Source organism: Anneissia japonica, unplaced genomic scaffold (genome assembly GCF_011630105.1).
Source record: "Anneissia japonica isolate Jap-2015-1 unplaced genomic scaffold, ASM1163010v1 scaffold287754_len4335492_cov202, whole genome shotgun sequence".
Lineage (NCBI taxonomy): Eukaryota > Metazoa > Echinodermata > Crinoidea > Comatulida > Comatulidae > Anneissia > Anneissia japonica.
Window position 1 is genome coordinate 2,348,630 of NW_022705543.1, and position 19,472 is coordinate 2,368,101.

General features: G+C 33.6%; 2 protein-coding genes across 2 annotated transcripts in view; one reads left to right on the plus strand and one right to left on the minus strand.

Moving 5' to 3' along the window:
- The window catches only part of LOC117105749 (SH3 domain-binding protein 2-like), a 48,181-nt gene extending 35,646 nt beyond the window's left edge, over positions 1-12,535 (minus strand). The window contains exon 1 of the mRNA XM_033247013.1: positions 12,284-12,535. The gene's annotated coding sequence lies outside the window, so the exon portion shown is untranslated. The remainder of the gene's footprint in view (positions 1-12,283) is intronic.
- The window catches only part of LOC117105747 (fanconi-associated nuclease 1-like), a 34,392-nt gene that overhangs the window by 5,920 nt on the left and 9,000 nt on the right, over positions 1-19,472 (plus strand). Inside the window, exons 3-10 of the mRNA XM_033247011.1 lie at positions 1,009-1,141; positions 1,521-1,641; positions 3,568-3,734; positions 4,271-4,434; positions 14,819-14,927; positions 15,802-15,842; positions 16,968-17,077; positions 19,016-19,364. Coding sequence (XP_033102902.1) covers positions 1,009-1,141; positions 1,521-1,641; positions 3,568-3,734; positions 4,271-4,434; positions 14,819-14,927; positions 15,802-15,842; positions 16,968-17,077; positions 19,016-19,364 — 1,194 coding nt within the window. The remainder of the gene's footprint in view (positions 1-1,008; positions 1,142-1,520; positions 1,642-3,567; positions 3,735-4,270; positions 4,435-14,818; positions 14,928-15,801; positions 15,843-16,967; positions 17,078-19,015; positions 19,365-19,472) is intronic.

Here is a 19,472-nt window from a genome sequence, read left to right on the forward strand (position 1 = left end):
TCAACTTCGGGTGGGGGGTCAATATTAGAATAAGCTACTGTACGTTTCTACAGGGGTTCAACTCAGGCCCTACAACGGCTCCAGTCAGGGTGGTATGGCACACGCCAAGGAAAATCAGCAATTTTTATTAGATACCGGTAGACCTACATAATAACTGCTAGATGTACTTATTAATCAATTAAACTGATCGATTTTCACTTTTTTCATAAAAAAAAAATCCCTACTATGACGAGGGGTGGTGCAAGCGGGGGTCCAGGGTCCCCCGTCGGGGAGAGCTGCCACTCCCCCCTCCCCCGTTGGGGAGAAAAAGCACAATTCGTCGGGGAGAAAAAAAATATTATATGTATTTTTTACATATTAGTAGACTCTAAAATCGATTAAATAAGCCTTTGCAACCCCTAAATTGTTGAAATTTTCGGGAGCCTCGCCCCCAGGACCACTTTCGAAACCTATTAATCGAAGCTCAACCACACCCACTTTGCTTTCATCAGGGAAATCTGACACCTCGTCGGGGGCACCCAAATCCAAGATGGCCGTCATAATGACCTCGGATGAGGTGGTTCCTACCAAAAATTGAATGCTATGACCATAAGGAGCATGTAAAAAAAAATTGGTGCTTTTGTCCGGAACGTCCACATTAAGTCCAAATGTGGCCCTAAGCTGCCGTACTACATGTAATTCAAATTGTTTCACTATTCTTGATTTTTGCATACAATACAATAATTACCAACTGAAGATTAAAGAAGCCATCTACATTTCTTGGGGAAATCCTTCACTTAAACAACTCATTGCAATATTACTCTTCCATAATGTAATGTATCACAATATTCAGCTTTAATATACATGACTTCACCTTACTATTGCCTAACCGGTAGTATATTAACCAGAAGAAGCATAGCAACATTGTCTGATATGTCGAAACATGTCGTTTATTAGTAACGTTCATTTAATTAGATGCATTAAATACTACATTTTGTATTTATTAATGTTTTGTTATTGTTTCTACAGGTGATGCTTCTGTCATCTTGCCTCATGAGGGCGCTGTACCAATTATGACTATTGGTACCCCTCCAAGGCAGATATTAAGCAGTCTATCCAACTTGTCCAGAACATCTAACGATGTGGCTAGTAATCCTAGAAAGTAATTGGCTAATTCCTTATCATACAGTCTTCACTTTTTTTTTATTATTTGATTGTTAAAACTTGCAAGTGTTTTAATACATAAAATCACTATTAGCACCTTGCAAATGGATCCTCACTGAAGGTTTCCCTGACTAACGAACAAAAAGTATGGAAGTCCTCAGGTTTAATTGGTGTGATTTGTTTACAATTTTTGATTACTGGGAAATGAGTATAATTATGCATAAATTAACATGTAGCAACTGAAATTGGAAAAACACATATAATCCTACATTATTGTTATAGTATGTGAACTATTTAAAAAATATAGTAGAGTATGTACTAGAAAAAGATTTTTCAGATATTAACTTGTAGCTTTCTACTGAATAATTTTTTACAAGGTTTCCTAGTGGCAGGTACTTCACTTCATCCAGCCAGAACATGACGCCTTCCTCCCCTTCGAAACCTAGGCCTACTCATACATTGGACTTGTCTGATTCCGACCCTGAAATCACTTTCCAGGTCAGTTTGCATAATAATGAATTATTGTAGTTTATTAGCTATAAGGACACCCTAGGCTAGCATGCTTGCTATTGTTTGGATTTGGATTTATTCTGTGTAAACACCAAGGTTAGCCCACGAAAGTCTAGAAGAAGACTTATTTCCAGTGGGGTCCTTCTGGTGGTGATTGAGCAGTACCCCATCTCTTTTCCGAAGAGTGTACTGCATTCTTTAACGTGCTCATGGGCCATAAATGCACACAGGACCAACGGCTTAAACGTCTCATCCGAAAGAAGGTACGCTATTGTATTAACTAGTATTTCAGCCCTCCAGCTGAAACACAAGGAGAGGCAGCGATGGTAATAGAACTGGGGACCTAGAGATCTCCTCGGTTCAGCGCACACACAGCGGCTACCACCAGATTAGCCGACTGAGCTAAGCTGCTCTCATTTTCTGGATCGCATGTATAAATCATTTCCCTCGACTGTGACCCAATTTTGTGTTAAAGGATGGTGGACTAGTACCTTCCAATTCAATGATAAAATCCAGATTTCTACTCCAAGTTTAATTTTCCAAAAAAAGTTGTGCTGTCTTTTGTCTCTGTTTTGCATAGGAGCCTTTGGCTACATGGATGCGAGTCCCTTTTTTTCCCCTTTTTCCTTTGTACACTCTCTCTGCTTTGAGAGCAGCTTAGCTCAGTCGGCTAATCTGGTGGTAACCACTGTGTGTGCTCTGAACCGTGGAGATCTCTAGGTCCCAGGTTCTATTCCCATCGCTGCCTCTCCTTGTGTTTCAGCTAGAGGGCTTAAATGCAAGTTACAATAGCGCACCATCCTTCGGATGAGACGTTTAGGCCGTTGGTCCCGTGTGCATTATGGCCTATGTGCATGTTAAAGAATGCAGTACACTCTTCTGAAAAGAGTAGGGGATTGTCTCCCGGTGTACTGCTCAATCACCACAAGAAGGGCCCCACTGGAAATAAGTCTTCTTCTAGACTTTCGTGGGCTATCCTTGGTGTTTACACTGAATAAATCCAATCCAAATGTGAGAGAAACAAATAGTAATAAAAAAAATAATAATTAGACAGTTATTAAACTGGAAAAAATTACAAATAAAATGTGAACTTAAAATATATAATATTTGTAGATGATAAATTTAGTGTTTTATATTTCATTTTTTTTAGTTTTTGTATTTGTCATCATATAATGTTTGCAAAATGTCGTGAAAATTTAAATCAATTCAATCTGACTGATTTAATCCGACATATAATCGGAAATGTTTTTCGGTATATCATGCAGTTAATGATTTAGTCATAATTTAATTCTCCGACGTTGTCTCTTGAGATCTGTTTAATTGTGGATTATTATTCTATAAAAATAATATAAATGATTTAGTATGCTTTTAATAGTACTGTAACGATGTTTCTTTCTGAACTTTCAACTTTCTCAAGTGTCCCCAATTTAAAACCCTGATTAAAACAGTTAAGACAGGAAGTGGAAAGTGCTCTTAGGTCACCTGTTAAATTGCGTTGAAGACAGACAAGAGCATGCAACACTCGTGTACGGAAATTATTATGTGTTGTCCACGCTAAAATCAGGTTTCTCAGTCATGGAGAAGTCAAAGAATATTTTTAACCAAAAATGTTGGGCCTGGAGAATTCATAGAGCACATATATATATGCACATATATATATATACACATATATATATACATATATAGAATCATAAAGAAAGATTTGAATTTAAGATGTCTGCTTTAATTTTATTATTTTTATTATTAAAAATAATTCCAATAGCCTTTTACTGTATTTGTTATTGTATGCATTATAAATACTTCTAATCTTAAAATTTTTCACATTTTCCATTTTCGTTTTTGCGGAAATTCACTATCATTGCAACAAGTTAATATTTGCGATTCTATCCATGAACAATTTGATAATTATTCCAGACGAGATACCAGGGTTCGGAAGCTGTGTTTTCTCCAGTGCAGTTAGTGGATGCTAGTGGAAGTAGAAGAGATCCGAGCATGGCTGAGGTTGACATTAAAACTGATATTATTCGGTCACCGGTAAAAGTAGTTTGTCATGCCCCAACGGTTATAGACAGTGATCTCAGGTTTGTATCCTATTATTATAGAATGTTTCCTCATCGAACAGGAATTTCCCATGCGAATCCGGTATGGAAGTATGGGATAACTAAGCCGCATTATAAAGCTTAAGGAGTCAAATTGTTTCCCATTAGTTGATAATTAACTATTACAATTTTTATATAACATATCAATATTAGGCCTGCAAGATTTCTTACATGTCGCTTTGAAAAACCTTGGTCAAGCCTCCACAGAGGCAAACTGGAGTAGCTGAAGTAGGCCTGCCTAAGCTAGTCCAAAAGTCGGGAGGGTAGGAAATTGCTAAAAACTTCAAAAACCAAAATCAAGAGCTCTAGCTATAATATACTGTAGGCTAAAAAACATAATGGTAGGTTTCTGAATGGAATGACTGGAAATTGTAAAATTGTGAAAATAAAAGGTTGCGAAATATTTCAGATTGTAAGATCGCAAAAATATAGGGCTGCAAAAATATAGGGCTGCAAAAATAAAAGGCTTTACAGTACCTTAAAATAATCTTTAGGACTCAAATAATTTTTGTTTGCAGGAACAGTGGTTCTGTTGCAAATACAGCAAGGATTGCAGTTGACTCGGTGCCTTCAATGAGCCTGCTCGGTGACCTTGATGTCACCCAAGCTGGCGCTGGTAAGCTTGCAGGTCAAGAAGCATTTTCTGGACGGCACAAGCAGCCAATGGTCATCAGGGAAAAAGGTAGATCCCAGATACTTTGCATTTCAAACAATTGAAAAAAAATGAAAATACTCTTGATATTTACAACTTACATTTGCCCTCGATATACAATTGCTATTAAGCATCTACTTGTCATAAGAGAAAAAAAACCCCAACATGATTTTACTACTGGACCAGTATTTAATTGATTATTCATTGTGATTGGCTCTTTTAATCACATGAACTAATTATTGTGATTCTCTAATCACTTGAACTACAGTATCTGATCAAGTAAGCACATGACATAGTACTCAACACTTTCAAAACCAACACTTGGTTAAAGAAATTTAAAGAAAGGTTCTGTAAGGCGTATGTAACACATGTTCATCTACTTCAACCTGAATAGACAGATATAAAAGTTATGGTTTTGGTAGACAGCCAATTTCAACTGTGGGGATATCCTCATGTCAAAAATTGTTGTGTGCCATTAATGAATATCTCAACATTAACCAAATCATGTGAAGATTCATTCACATCAGTTAGACTTGCGCTATTCAATTCTTATTGTTCATAATTTCAGTTATTAAAAATTTAAAATAGATCGAGAAAATCAGAATTTTTTAAAATTTTTTTAGAAAATCTAAAGCTAATGTATCCTAAAAGTAGTAATTTTAAATATGAGAAATAGAAAATGTAGGTTATATAATTAAACCTCTTTTTTAGACCTTTATTCTTAACTTTTTATTACAATAGATTTCCTTTTCCTGTGAGTTGATCACTGTCATTCATAAATTTATTACTTCCTTTTAACTTCCTCTTTTGTGATATGATCACTAAAATACCATTTGTGGCAAAGACAAGCCAAACCAGTCACTCGTCGCAAAAATCGATTTTGAGTTATTAATACAGTGTTAGAGAGTAAAATAATAGCTATAAAATGGTAAAAAAATCATTCAAATCAGACATTTCCTTATGAAGTTACTAGCGTTTAATCACACAGCTGTTTAAAGAACAATATATGAGAAATCAGCCTTCAAAGTTTATGATTTCAGGCATTTCTCATGCAGAAACTATCTTTAAATCCTTAAAAAGTGTTGTTTTAACACTGAAAATGGGGAAAATAACAGCATAGGATAATGTATAGATATATAAAGGTTAGTTTAGAGCAATAAAATAGATTTTTTAAAATTTGACATTCCAGCATGTTTTGGCCATTTTCTCTGTAACACGATTTGCAACAAGTGACTGGTTTGGCTTGTCTTTGCCACATTTCCTTGTTCGTATGTTTTTCAGAGTTTGAACTTTGCATTTTCGAAGGATTAAATAGTACATTAATAGTTCACAATAATCTAAATAATTCTATTTTTGGGGTGGCCCAATAATGGGAGCAAATTACATATAGTGCAAAATGTAGCTATAGTATACAGTAGAAGGTAGTGGGTAAACAAGGAAGATACAATTCAAATTATGCAATAGTTAGAAATACTACCCTACATAAGGAAATGATTATGAAGAGATAAGTAACTTCCTAAATACAGTAGAACCCCTATTTAGGGGACACCTTGGAAACCGAAAAAAGTGTCCCCTTATTAGGAGTGTCCCCAGAATAGGGGTACCCTATTCAGTGGACACTAACCAATAAAATGAAATTGTCCCCTTAATAGGGGTTTTTTGCATGTTTTCGTGTAATGATGACAGATTCTTTATAATTTTATTTTAATTGACCCAAGAATGAGTTACAGTTTAATTATAACTAATTTATAACAATAATTTGCAATGCAAAAAATAATTCATTTAAAATATGAAATTAACAGATATGTAATTAAAACTACAAAATTTGTGTATGTTCCCAATATTGTTTCTTTATTCGAGTGGATTGTTCATGACCAAATATTCTTTTCTTAAATATTAGGCTTTCTATTGCACAAGATAGAATACTATTAATGGATGTTACTGACTTTAGAAATCAGGGTGCAGGCTATCTGGGTAGATTAGAAATCCTATATCAAAATGCACAAAACAAGAAATCTCCATGGTTATGGTGAAAATTGACAAGATTTTATTTATATGAAGTAACACAGGCACTGGGCATCCAATGCCTATTCTAAGGATTTAAAAAATTATGGTTTGATGTTAGGTTTATTGCTCTAAAGGTGTCAAAATATAAATTTGATTGTCCCTTTAATAGGGATTGGCTGTAGTGTTAAAAATATTTTGCCCCTCATTTCATGGAAAGTGTTCCCTTAAGGGGTGTCCCTGAATAGGTGTGTCGCAAAGGAGGGGTTCTACTGTAATCAAGACCTTTTCTATACTTTATTTAGAGAACCCACTGCCCGCCAATAATGATAATTTTGAATAAAAATATAATTTAATTTTTTGCCAAAAAATGGAAATTTCAGAAAAAATATAATTTTATCTTTTTATTACGCCTGTCGCTGCCTTGAAATCTCCAAAAATATTATATGTATATATAATTCTAATTATATACATTTAAAGCATTTAACCATCCCAATACTACACTGTTTACGTTTACCAAAAAAATTTGATTTTATTTTTTCCTACGTCTGAATGTTTTTGGCAATACCATTTGCTAAATAAGAAACAATTTTTTTGTTTCCACCCTCCTCTGACGATCTGAAAAAAGATGACGAAACAAGATATAAAAAATGTCTTGCCTTATTGTAGCAGGATAATTATATACAAACATTTTAAGAAGTTAATGAGAGAGGTATTTAAATAAAAATTTAAAAACTCAAACCGATTATAAGTTACTAACTACCTACTAAATCCTTTCCGAGCCACTGTGGCTCATAGGGCTGGAGCTTATCCCCAGTTTCTGTAGTGTGAAGCGGATGAGAGTTGTACTCCCCCTGGACGGGACACTAATCCATCGCAGGTTAGTCCCCAGCAGATTGCTGGTACCCATTGATACAGCTAGATGGACTGAAGCAATGTAGCTAAAGTGCCTTGCCCAAGGACACAAGCGAATCTGCACAGCGGAGACTCGAAACCCCGACCTTACGATTGAAAGTTCGAACCTCAACCGCTGCGCCAAACTGCCGCTATAGAAAAAGGCTACTGTATATAAATCCTTTCAGGATTGAAATTGCAACCTGGAGATAGATACACTCTGAATGCAACAAGAAATTACTTAAACAACTCACCCTTCTTTATCCCACTAATGGCTCCCATGCAATGCACTGCCACAATAAAATGAGAGCATGCCCACACGTGAGCTTAGCGACTGATCATGAGTAACCTACTTTCATTTAACAGAAACTAATTTAAATTATCAGATATATTACGTGTGATCACATGATTTAAAAAAAACAAAACCATGTTTGCTAGAAAATTAAAAACCTTTTCACTCAATTTTTTTCAAATACTTAATTGCCCAATTTTGGTATGGTTTTTTTTTTATCTGATTATATTTTGTACTTAAGTTAATTTACAGTAGCTGTCCAAGAAAATGAAATATTTGAGGATGTCAGTGAAGTAAATATATTAGCAACAGTAAAATTTCTTATTGATAAACTACACTCAGAGAATTTGATTGGTTTTTCCTGTATCCTCCTCCATTAACCTCTTCCTTTCTGAACATCCTGCATTGAACTTTACTAGCACCGCCCAATAGGGACATGTGCTGTCTGATGACCTCTAACCTCTGTTTGTACTATAGCAGTTGAGTCATCACTGGCATTTTGTGGTCATGATATTGTGATCATTGTGAAATGAGAGACGATTGAATAATTTGTATATCCTGTAAACAGTATGCTGTATTTTAAAGTATTTGAAGGCTAATTTTGTAAATGCTAAATGAAGGAGGCTCATTTATTTGTGACCCCGAATACTCAATAATAAATAATAATAATAATAATAGAGGCCTAGGAATGAAAAGGTTGTTCATTTTTGAATATTCTCTTTTGCTTCCCTATAAACTCTAGACCTTGAAATCTTCTATCAAGAATTATTCTGTTACCGCCCTCTATCCTAATTGTTGCGTTGCTGAGCCTAGCTGTAGAGTTTTCCTCTGTCTTGCATTCTCAAACTAAATATAATAAAAACAATTGTAACCGGAACCCTACATTGCTCTATGAAAAAACACTCCTAATGAAGTTTGTAGTAGCTGATTTAGACGTAATCTTATTTGTCGGTTTTTTTTTTTCTCAAATTCGAGGCTATACTCAACTCATTCAATTTGGTGTTGTTTTTAATAAATATAAAATTTTATTTTTGTTTTAAGGGAAGCTGCTAATTGCATTTCTGATCAGTTTAAAAGAGGAAATTGATCAATTGATAAATTGATAACATTTAAACCCTCACATTAATTGGGACTACCTCAGTGCTTGGTACTATGTTATCTGCTGTATACTCAGTGTAGAAATTTTTCTAATTTGTGTTTGTGTTTTAAAAAAAAAATCAAATTTCAAAAATTTTTATTGTCCAAATTATATAAAGCATACAATTGGAAATTTGTTGTTTGATACACTATGTAAAATAGAAAAAAGTTAATAATAAAAGTCAACACACAGAAAATACAAAAGGTTGAACACACAATAAAACCATATTGCAAATAAAAGAATCATATTCAATAGAACAAGATAAAATGTCATAACAATTTTAAAAGCATTTAAAAAATTAAACCTACATTTAAAACATTGTGTATAAAAAAAAAAAGAAAAAAAAATTACATTTTTTAAATTTAAGTAATAAATATTTTTTTTAACATGCTGCTACATATAGAACATTTTTTTAATATTGAAATTATGAAATTGAAATTTGAACATAAAATCAAATCATTTACTTTATTTTCCAGATAAGTTATAATGAAAGATATTTGAAACAAGTAAATTGCATTAAAGGAGGCTACAATAAGTTCTGTAAAAACAACTCACCGAATTTTAGGATGTAGCCACCTTTTACAAAATTTGAAAAAAATGACCAGCACCATTTTGGATATGTGTTTTATGGTATATATTAGTGTACAGTAATTTTGTAATTGAGCATAAAATAGGCAATATTTTATTTTCGTAAAAAGTTTATGACTGTTTATGAAAATTTGAAACAATCAATCAATAAATTACTCAATCAATTTCCGTATATACTCATCTTTAAGACAACCTCCAAGTTTGACAAGATTTTTGGACGATTTTGGTATGTTAGGCCACCCACCCACCCGTTTCACCGTTTGCTTGCTAATATCGGAGCTTTGGAAACGTAGTGCTAACCTTCAAAATAATACCATTTTATGGGCTTGTACTCTATGTTCATCAATATCTTTTTATCCGCATTTAAAATTGCATTCATTCATAATAACAGTTAGAAGGTCTTCATTGCAGTAGTAAAATTGCTTGTTACAGATGATCTACTGATAAGATGAACATGATTTTAAAAATCAAAATTTGTATGTTGTGCGTAAAAGACGACACCCAGATTCTCGATTGTAATTTGATATTTTAAGCTTCGTCTAAAGCGCCATTTACACTAGACACAATAAAGACATGACAACCGACACGATAAAAGTGCGTTTACTGTTGAAGAATATAAACAACGCAATGATATCTCGTCGCCGTGTCCTTATCGTGTTTAATGTAAATGACGCTTTATATGCAAATACGTATATACGGTAGATTGCTATGTAAAGGAGTTACCTATTTGTTTATACTGAGATTTGAGAAATAATAATGTACTCTCACAGGGAACAGTATGTAGACTTAATTTTCGCATGATACTTCAGTCCCTAAAGAGCCTAGGGATTACAGAAAGTATGTATTAATAACATTACTTTACATCCAACCTGCATTATCATAGCAGTTTATACTATCATGATTTGTAATGACTAAGAAATCTAGGGTTTTGCTGCAAATTTGAACTAAGTGTCTAGTAAATTTTTTTATGTAACCACAAGTTTTATCTCAGGTTCCCACGCAGTGACATTCTTAACCCCAATAATTTTCTCACCTTGCTATTGAGAATGACATTGCAAAACCTTATGAAGTAATTAATTTGAATCTTATATGTTTTTTAGCATTTCTAATCTCAGTCGCATTTATCTTACCAGTCCCAAATGAACAGATTCTGAATTTCACAGAGCAGTCATGGTACATCCCCAGCCTAAGGCGAGCTTGGTCGCACTGCAGTTTAACTTTGAAATGCCTTGCCTCAGGAGTTATTATACATAGATCAACTTTCACCTTCGAAAGTAAGGCCCTTAGGGATGGGTTGCTGCTAAGCTTGGTTTTCACCATCGTAGCTCATGGCCTCTTGGGGGTACATTTAAAGTATAGACTAGTGCTTTCCTTGAAATTGGCAACCTTCGGGGATTCAGAAACATTCATAGTTGCACAGGGGGTGGGGGAGTACACATTCAGTCGGTTTATTCTCAGTTGGGAGAACCAAACACTTATCACAAATTAACAGTTACTACATATTTATATGTGGCTTAACCCAAATTAAAGTTACACAGAATGTTTCAAGAAATTATTTTGGATGTGAATGGTAATGCCATATATCTGTGTTGAAGGGATTACGAATGGTGTTATTTGTTGTGATTGAATTATGCATTTTTTAATTTCCTATTTTTAGCTTACATATTTTACAATGCAGCATTATTATTGTACACACATTTGAGGATTTAATGAATTTTTTAGCGGAGAATATAAAAAAAGTGGATTAAGTCAGTAATCATTATTATAACACAATAAATACTACAGATGGTAGTGTGTATAGGTGAACCCCAGGTTAAATTGTTAAGCAATTGAGTAGTTTACTGGAATTCTAACAAACATTATTCAACATCATCAACATGCCTTACAGCAGAAACTACCCAAAGTAGCCCTGCATACCCCTATATTGAGTGCCACTTGCTGTGACTTAATTATTTGTCCCAATTATAATCCATGTTACTCTCCTTGCTGATTGTGGTTATTGGTCAGTTTTCAAGCTCAAGGCCACTAGGTGTCATTGAATCATGGTGATGGTCATTCAGTCCCTGGGTTATTTCCATAGTTGCTTTTATTTAATAGCCGCAATCACACGGGACATATTTCGGCAAAACTAACCCAACTTGCTGATTAGCCAACCAAAGTCCAGTGTGAACAACTCAGGTAACTTACCTCTCAGGTAGCTTACCTGAGCCATACATTATTTTAGCTGAATCCCATTTCCCCAGGAAAACTAACCGAGCTAGTTTTACTGAGACGAAAAGTCGAGTGCGAACAGTGCGAGTCGGTTAAACTTCCTGAGTCACTGAAGTTTATGACTTTTACCGCTCTGTTGGGCCTTAACTTCTCGGTTTTACCATACCTTATGGTAAAACTAACCGCGTCATTTAATCCAAGTGCGAACCTCTGTAAGATATACCCATTAAAATGTTCCCTACGGTCTCGGTAAAATCTTCCCTGTTTTACATCTACTGTGGCGACTGTGGCTTTAGTTGCAACATAATCATAGTAAAGCATGTTTCAAACTACTCGTTTCAGAGTGTTCTTTACTGAACCATTATATACTATATTGAACGATCCAGTGAATGAATTTATGAGAATCAATTTTCCTAATCATGGATGGATGGATTTATTCGGTGTAAACACCAAGGATAACCCATGAAAGTCTGATGAAGACTTATTTCCAGTGGGGTCATTCTGGTGGTGGTGGACACAGATAAGACCGCCATTTACTCACCCATTACCCACTATTCCCCATCTGCTACCATTCTTTCTTTCTATAGTTGATGTGTTTTTTGATTATAAAGAATGACTAGATGTTAAGCAGATAACATTTGAAATATGGATTTTATTAAAGGAAGAGATGGCCTATTTATAGCATGTTGGAAGTGCGGATACATACACCATGTTTACAATGACTAAAGGGCTGTGTTATAAATAGAACTCACCTCAATCTTTTATTTGTCGCGTTATTGCGCAGTTGTTGACGTGTAATTTAAATCTCGAGCAGAAACTTCTCGCCTGAACATAGCCATTGTTAACAAATTTCAAAGTAAAAAACAATCGCAAAATAACACCGGGATGTATTCCTTGCGGATAGGTTAGAAGTTAATAAAGAATTCTTGAAGCTGGACCAGCAGCTTGCGAGTGTGTCATGCAAAACGGTTTAAACGGCAGTGAAGAAACGAACAAATGAAAACAGCATCCTCTCGCGGGAAAGCCAGCTTCGTGTCATGTCAGGATAACCCCACTGTATAGGAAGGGACCTTGTAATTCATGTCATGAATCATGGCTTCTGATTGGACGTGGCGAAAATAGAACAAACAGATTCGAGAATAGCAAACTTCATATTATGACTAACACTTTTGCCCTCCCGACATTAATACATTTTTTTTCCGTACAGAAATCAGCTTGTGGTTTAATTTGACCAGGAAATGAATTTATTTTGACAACCTTTGCCATCCAGACTAAATTTCTTTCTTCTTATATCGAAAAATGGCTTATTTTTTTATTTAATATTTAAAGGTTTTGCCATAATTAGCCAGAGACACCCTAATATCTGACTCATCTCAAAGGTTTACCAAATTTCCTCACAAATCAACAGAGTATTTTTTTTTCTCATTTTTGCAACTGCTTTTTTCATCCTATTTAGACAGGCTACACTTTTAGTACAGTAGTATCAATTGCTGAGAGCCCTTGACAAGTGCTGAGGGCAAGAATGACTTGCCCAGGGCAAGTATGACTGCCTAGAATTTTAAAGTTGTCAATTGATTATATTTACATTTTCATATTTCAAGTTTGTTTATAATGTATGACAAAATGGTAAATTCTGGCTTGCTGTCAAGTTTTTGGTACTAAATTTAATGAAAAAAACATAATCCAGCCAAAACATTGTAATGACTTACTCTTATGAACCTGGTTATAAACGCTGAAAATGTACATGTGGGGGTGTATTGTTTCCGTCTACACTATCCTAAAATCAAGCGTAGACATATAAAATAAAATCACATTACCCTTGGAATTTTTATCTTTGATCTATAATTTTTTTTTGTTTCTTAGTAAGAATGAACAAATTCCAAGTTTAGATTAGTCCACATTAAGACAGACAAACTTGTACATGAAACAGATGCTTTATCCGGATGTTTTACGTTATATTTCGGCAAAGCGATTTAAAAGAAGATGACCACAAGGCCAGAGTGAGGAAAATCTTGTGAAGATAGTTTTAAATGATCCTTTATTAAGTCGAGATTGTTTCATTTCCTTCGTCATATCCATTTGTCAATCACTCATTCGTAATATCTTCCTCTCATACGCATGAGAATCTCAGTAAATTTGCATACGACCTCAAAAATCTGACTCACGCGATCTTCGTAACACATTTTTATTGATAGAAGCTAAAAAAAAAATCATAATTTTCACATTTTTTTTTACTACTGCATTATTTTTGCCAAGTTTGTAATCTTTTCATCGAAAATCATTCATACATTCACTAAACTGTGATGACTAGAAAATATTTGTAACCATGATTAAAGTAATTTTAATTTTTTATTGCCATATTCTTTTATTTTTATTAGGAGGTATGAGGACTTATAGTCTCTTAAAATGAGTTATGTGTGACATTGCATAATTAATGCAGGAAATTATAAAAAGTAAAATGTTAAATTTCATGACAAATACTTTTGAGAAATGCCGAGAATTGATTGATTAGAAAGTCAAGTCGTTGAAGAATAGGATGAGTATGATATTTTGAATGATTTGGGATGATAAGAGTCACTGCCTACACAGTAGTAGAGTGAGGCCACTGACTGTGTGGACAAATAGTTAGTTGAAAGGTTAAAAGTTAAAGGTTAATTTTATGAATTAATTCTTTTATATTTGTTGGTTTTAAAAGTTTCTGTAATGGAGTAGTGCTGTATCGTGGTGGTTAGATGCTTGCCTTTCAATTCCAGGGTCATGAGTTCAAGTGCTGCCAAGTGTCAGAATTTTTTGCTCACGACCAAGAACAACTGCATTCCCTAAGCCTTTTTATGAGACATAGTTTATAGAGAGCACTATATTGTGTATTTTCCTTTACCTGCTGTCTCTACCAATACTATACACTGCAAAATACTGGCCAGTTTATTTGAGGCATGCCATCCCAAAATCAACGTACTGTCACTAAAATGTAATTAGCATAAGAATGTGGCTTTATTGTATACTTTAGTACAGAGAAGCTGTAATATTTAACATAATTTTGGCAGTAGGAAGTCGATTCCAGTAAATGATCAATAATTTTAAAGCTTATTATATGGAGAATATAAATATATAGCAAAAAGACAATTTCCTTGTGTTGGTCACTGATGCTGTTCTGGCCTGGCAAGCCCCATTTAATTTGTTGTTGTTACTAATAGCAATGATTATGAAAATAAAGACAACAGCAGTAATGTTAATAATGATAATGAAGACAAAATATTATTATATTTTTTTTTCATCTCTGCTAATAGCGACATCCATCACTGACAGTGAATCAATAATGGAAGAAATTGAGGCGGAAATATCGCGATTAGAGAAATCCAAGCTGATTATACCAAAAACGCCTGCAGAAAAACCAAGGTAATAAATATTTTTATGATTTATTTATTGTTATACTTAAATTATTATTTATTGTCATAAAAAAAGGACGAAATAAATTTATTTAATAAATTTGTTAACTACCACCACTAAAAGTTCAACTTCCCTCCCCCTTCCCAAAATGTCATCCCAACTCGTCAGATCCCTAACATTCACGATTATTACATATGATTGGTGACATAGCGAATATTCTCTCTAATGATGAGTGACTTGGCAAAATTATTGACTTATCACGACATTTTATAAGTAATTCTTAATAAGGTAATACCGCACCTGTTGCAGTAAACAAGTTGTTTAGCTTCAATGAATTTTTGAATGGTAATATTAAAAACTAATTGACCTTCACACCTAAATTCATATGTTGTAATATGGTACATTTGACTATTAAATAGTGGTAGTGACTACTGTGAGTGAATCGTGGAGATTCATAGGTCCCCGGTTCAAATCCCGGTATTTTAGCTGCAGTAATGTGCTGAAATACAAGCTACGACCTGTCTTTTTGAAAACAATATTTGTGGTTGGTCAAATGTACAAGTGTTGGGGTAGTGTAGGTAAACATTATTATGCTTACTACACCATCTTTCCAAGTGTCTCTAAAGTCTGACCTGCCTCCCCCCCCCCAACCTTCCACCATGCGAAGCTCCAGATGCCTTTGGTTTCAGGTTCTGTACATGGTTATTGCTACAATAGTACTGATATACCTATTTACTTAGTTTGTATTAAACATCCAAAATATGAAAATTTAATTTATTTATGCCTATATTTTAGTATTAAATTATATATAGTATTTCTAATAAAATAAATATGCTAACTGTTCTACTATATAATAACATGCTTTTATTTATTGTGGTTAAAGTGAAGCTGAATTTATGAAAGAGAAGAAAAAGAAACCAAAAGGTAAAGTTAAATAATAATTGATTGATTTTCGAATAACTAGTTTTGTTTTGAATATTGCCATATTTAAAAATAATTAATTTATGATTACTATATTCCATATTATTTTTGTAATTATTATTATCTTCATGAAATAGTGCTATATAAATGTTGCAATGTATGTACTATATTTTATGTTCATTCAGACCGATGAAATAAAAAAAATCATCCCAACTGAAATGGGGGCCGCTATAGGTAAATTAGACAACTTTAGCTATCCATAGTCCTTCAAATTTACAATTGTTTAAATCATTGTGATAATTTATTTTTTATATTGCATTGTAAATTCAGTGATTAAATAGTTAAATAATTATGGACCTTAATGCCTGTCCATATTAGACAATGTGGCTTGCAAGGTTGATGTACAGTATATTCCTTCACCTGCTTCTGTTCTTTTTGGCTATTTATCCCATCTATACATTTATGAATTTTATCCAAGCTTATCTTATTTTTTCTATCATTTATTCATTCATTCATTTATTAAATTCAAAAACATGCAATACATAAAAAAAAGAAAAAAAAAGAATAGGACTTATATCAGGAAGGCTCAAAAGAAATTAGGAAGGTGATTAGAGATATATCCACGTTTTTATCCACTTCTATAATTTGTAATAACCGACACTTGAATGAGCCTCATTCTGTTATTTATTTATTCTTTATTTTTCCCCAATAAAACAAAATAAATATCAAAATCCAAGATGGCACTTGGAATGACTACGGTTAATAGAAAGTTTGGCTCTTAAGCCGGTCATTCCATCTTAGAAAATAATTTTTTTTTAAATTGACCATACAGAAATATAACTTACTTAACTACAAATGATTTGCAAGAGATAAAATTTGATTGAGAAATGAATTTGGTCTATTAAATATATTGATTTTTACTTATTTTATTAGGCCATTATTGTTAATTATTAATCATTCTATATACAATTTTAAGCTGTTTAATAATTGGAAAAACATAAAAATAAGCACTGCACTGAAGCTTTAAGTTAAAAAAAAATAAAAAACACAGTGGTGCTTTTTTTGTCTTTTAAAGTACCTAATAAGAAACTGAATTTATAATTTCTATTCTTGTTTTACATATATCAGGACGAGTTGTCCAATCAAGGTATAAGCAGCCAACGAGTAAAGCAAACGAAAGCCAGTTTCAAATCAGCTCACATAAAAAACACCAAGGCTCAACAAAGAAGGCAGATGTGGTAAAAACAATCACTCAATAATTCATACAGATACATCATCACAAGTGGACCTTTGACTTTTATGCTTAGCCCCCACCCCTTAGATATTTATTTATTTATTTATTCTGTCTTTCTACTGCATGCACTTTCAGTACTTGTGTACTGTTTTTCAAAGTGGTACAGTTTCATAAAATACAAGAGTTAAAAGAAAAGTAATTAAAAAACATACATATATATAAATAGATATCATAATAAAAGTGATTAAGAATTAAAAGAGTTTTTAAAAAATATAATAGACATGTTCATGAAATTTGTTGTTGTTTCGTGTGGAAGTTCATTGTTGAACGATACAAAAAAGTTCACTTGCTTTGACAGTTATTCCATTGTGGTACAAAAAGGTTATTATGAGATTGACTACGTGTACATTTTGAATGGGATTCGATATTAAATTTAGATGATAAATAAATGGTGCATACCCTTTTAAACATTTAAAAGTCATTAAGGCTATCTGTTCATTCCACCTTACAAGTAGTCGTTTCCATGCAAGTGAACTTAACATAACATCAACGGAAGTATAAATATCAACAGACAAAACAATTCTACATAATCTGTTCATTTGAACTTGTAAACAATTAGAATATTGAACATTACAATTGGACCAGACACAACAACAATAATCAAAAAGAGGTAATACTAAGGACTTGGCTAGCATTTTAAGAGTATGGGGTGGAAGTAGGTATTTTATACGGCGGATGACACCAATACGCTTAGACAAATTTGAAGATAATTTATTTATGTGGTCTTTCCAAGTTAGTACAGGATCAAAAGTTACACCTACAGTAAGTATTTAAAAGAATCAACTCTTTCAATAATATCACCATTCAAATTAAGTGAAATAACATTAATTTTGTTTTCTTTATATTAATAATTAATTTATTTTCATTGAACCAGTCAGCTATTTTAGTCAAACAAGAATTTAGTTCTTGTTGTAGAGTGACTGGGTCAGATGAGTTACAAAGTATAGTGGTGTCATCTGCATACATAACTTTACAGGACATTACATCAGGTAGAGAATTTACATAAATTAAAAATAGTAAGTTGCTGAGGTCCCACAAAACAATAGGGAGGTGTTGCACGCGAACACGTATGGTTAGTGTGACAGATACGTCATCATTTTGACATCATACGCCGGCTACTATCCGCTAAACGTGGGTCATAAACAATAGGGCCTATCACAAAATAACCAACACTTCTGGGCAACAAAGGAAGAATTTTTCAGCTACAATTTTAAATTTCCAAAACCTTACATATACTAATAAAACTTTGAGAAGCACGATGAGAGAGGAGAACAGAAATTAGTACTACTACTAGTAGTAGGCCTAAGCTAAGGCCCTAGGCCTAGGCTTTTTGCGGTACAATTGCAAAAATCACAGAAAGGCTGTGAACCGTTACGGATAGTAAACGTAAGCGTACAGTTATTCGTTCGTGTGCAAAACCTCTCTTATAGTGTAAACGTAAAAAAAAAATTGATTTTTAGTTATTAATACAGGGTTAGACAGTAAAATGAGAGCTATACAATTGGTAAAAGAATCATTTAAATCTGACATTTTGTTATGAAGTTACAGGACAGCTATTTAAAGAACAATATTTGAGAAATCAGCCTTCAAAGTTTACAATCTTGTCCGTTTCTCTGGCAGAAACCATCACCAGATTGTTAAAAATTGTTGTTTTAACATTTAAAAATGGGGAAAATAACAACATAGCATGATGTATAGATAAAGGTTAGTTTAGTGCAATAAAATAGATTTCAAAAATTAATTTTGATATTTCAGCATGTTTGGCCATTATCTATGGAACACGATTTGTGACGAGTGACTGGTTTGGCTTGTCTTTGCCCCATATACTTATATCTCTATTTTCCTATTTTAAATATCTTGGAAATTGTTTTTTAATATATAGTCCAGAAAAATGTCATCAACTAGTAAAGCAAAAGCAGGCCCACAGTCAGCCACAAAAAGGACTGTAAGAATTGATGATGTTGCTAGGCAACTGAAGAGCTTCAATGACTCCCATCAGACATCAATTTCTAAGGATGTCAAGGAATCACACCAGAGGACATCCAGAAGACATCACATCAGTGACTCAGATCAGCTAACATCCAAGAATCATCGTAACACTAGTGATTCTCAGTTCTGCTACACACCAATGGCTCGAGGGTCACAAACAGCTGGTGGAGCGACCTCTACCCCAGCTGGTTCTTTTGCGAAGATGCCTGTGATGCTGGAAGAGTCTATTATTGCACAGGCAGGTAAGGAAAATCCTGATAATGGATAATTTTAGATAACATAGACAACAAGAGATGTAGCTAACTTCTTTTGCCTGAATAGTTTCACTACATGCACAAAAGGTAGGTGAA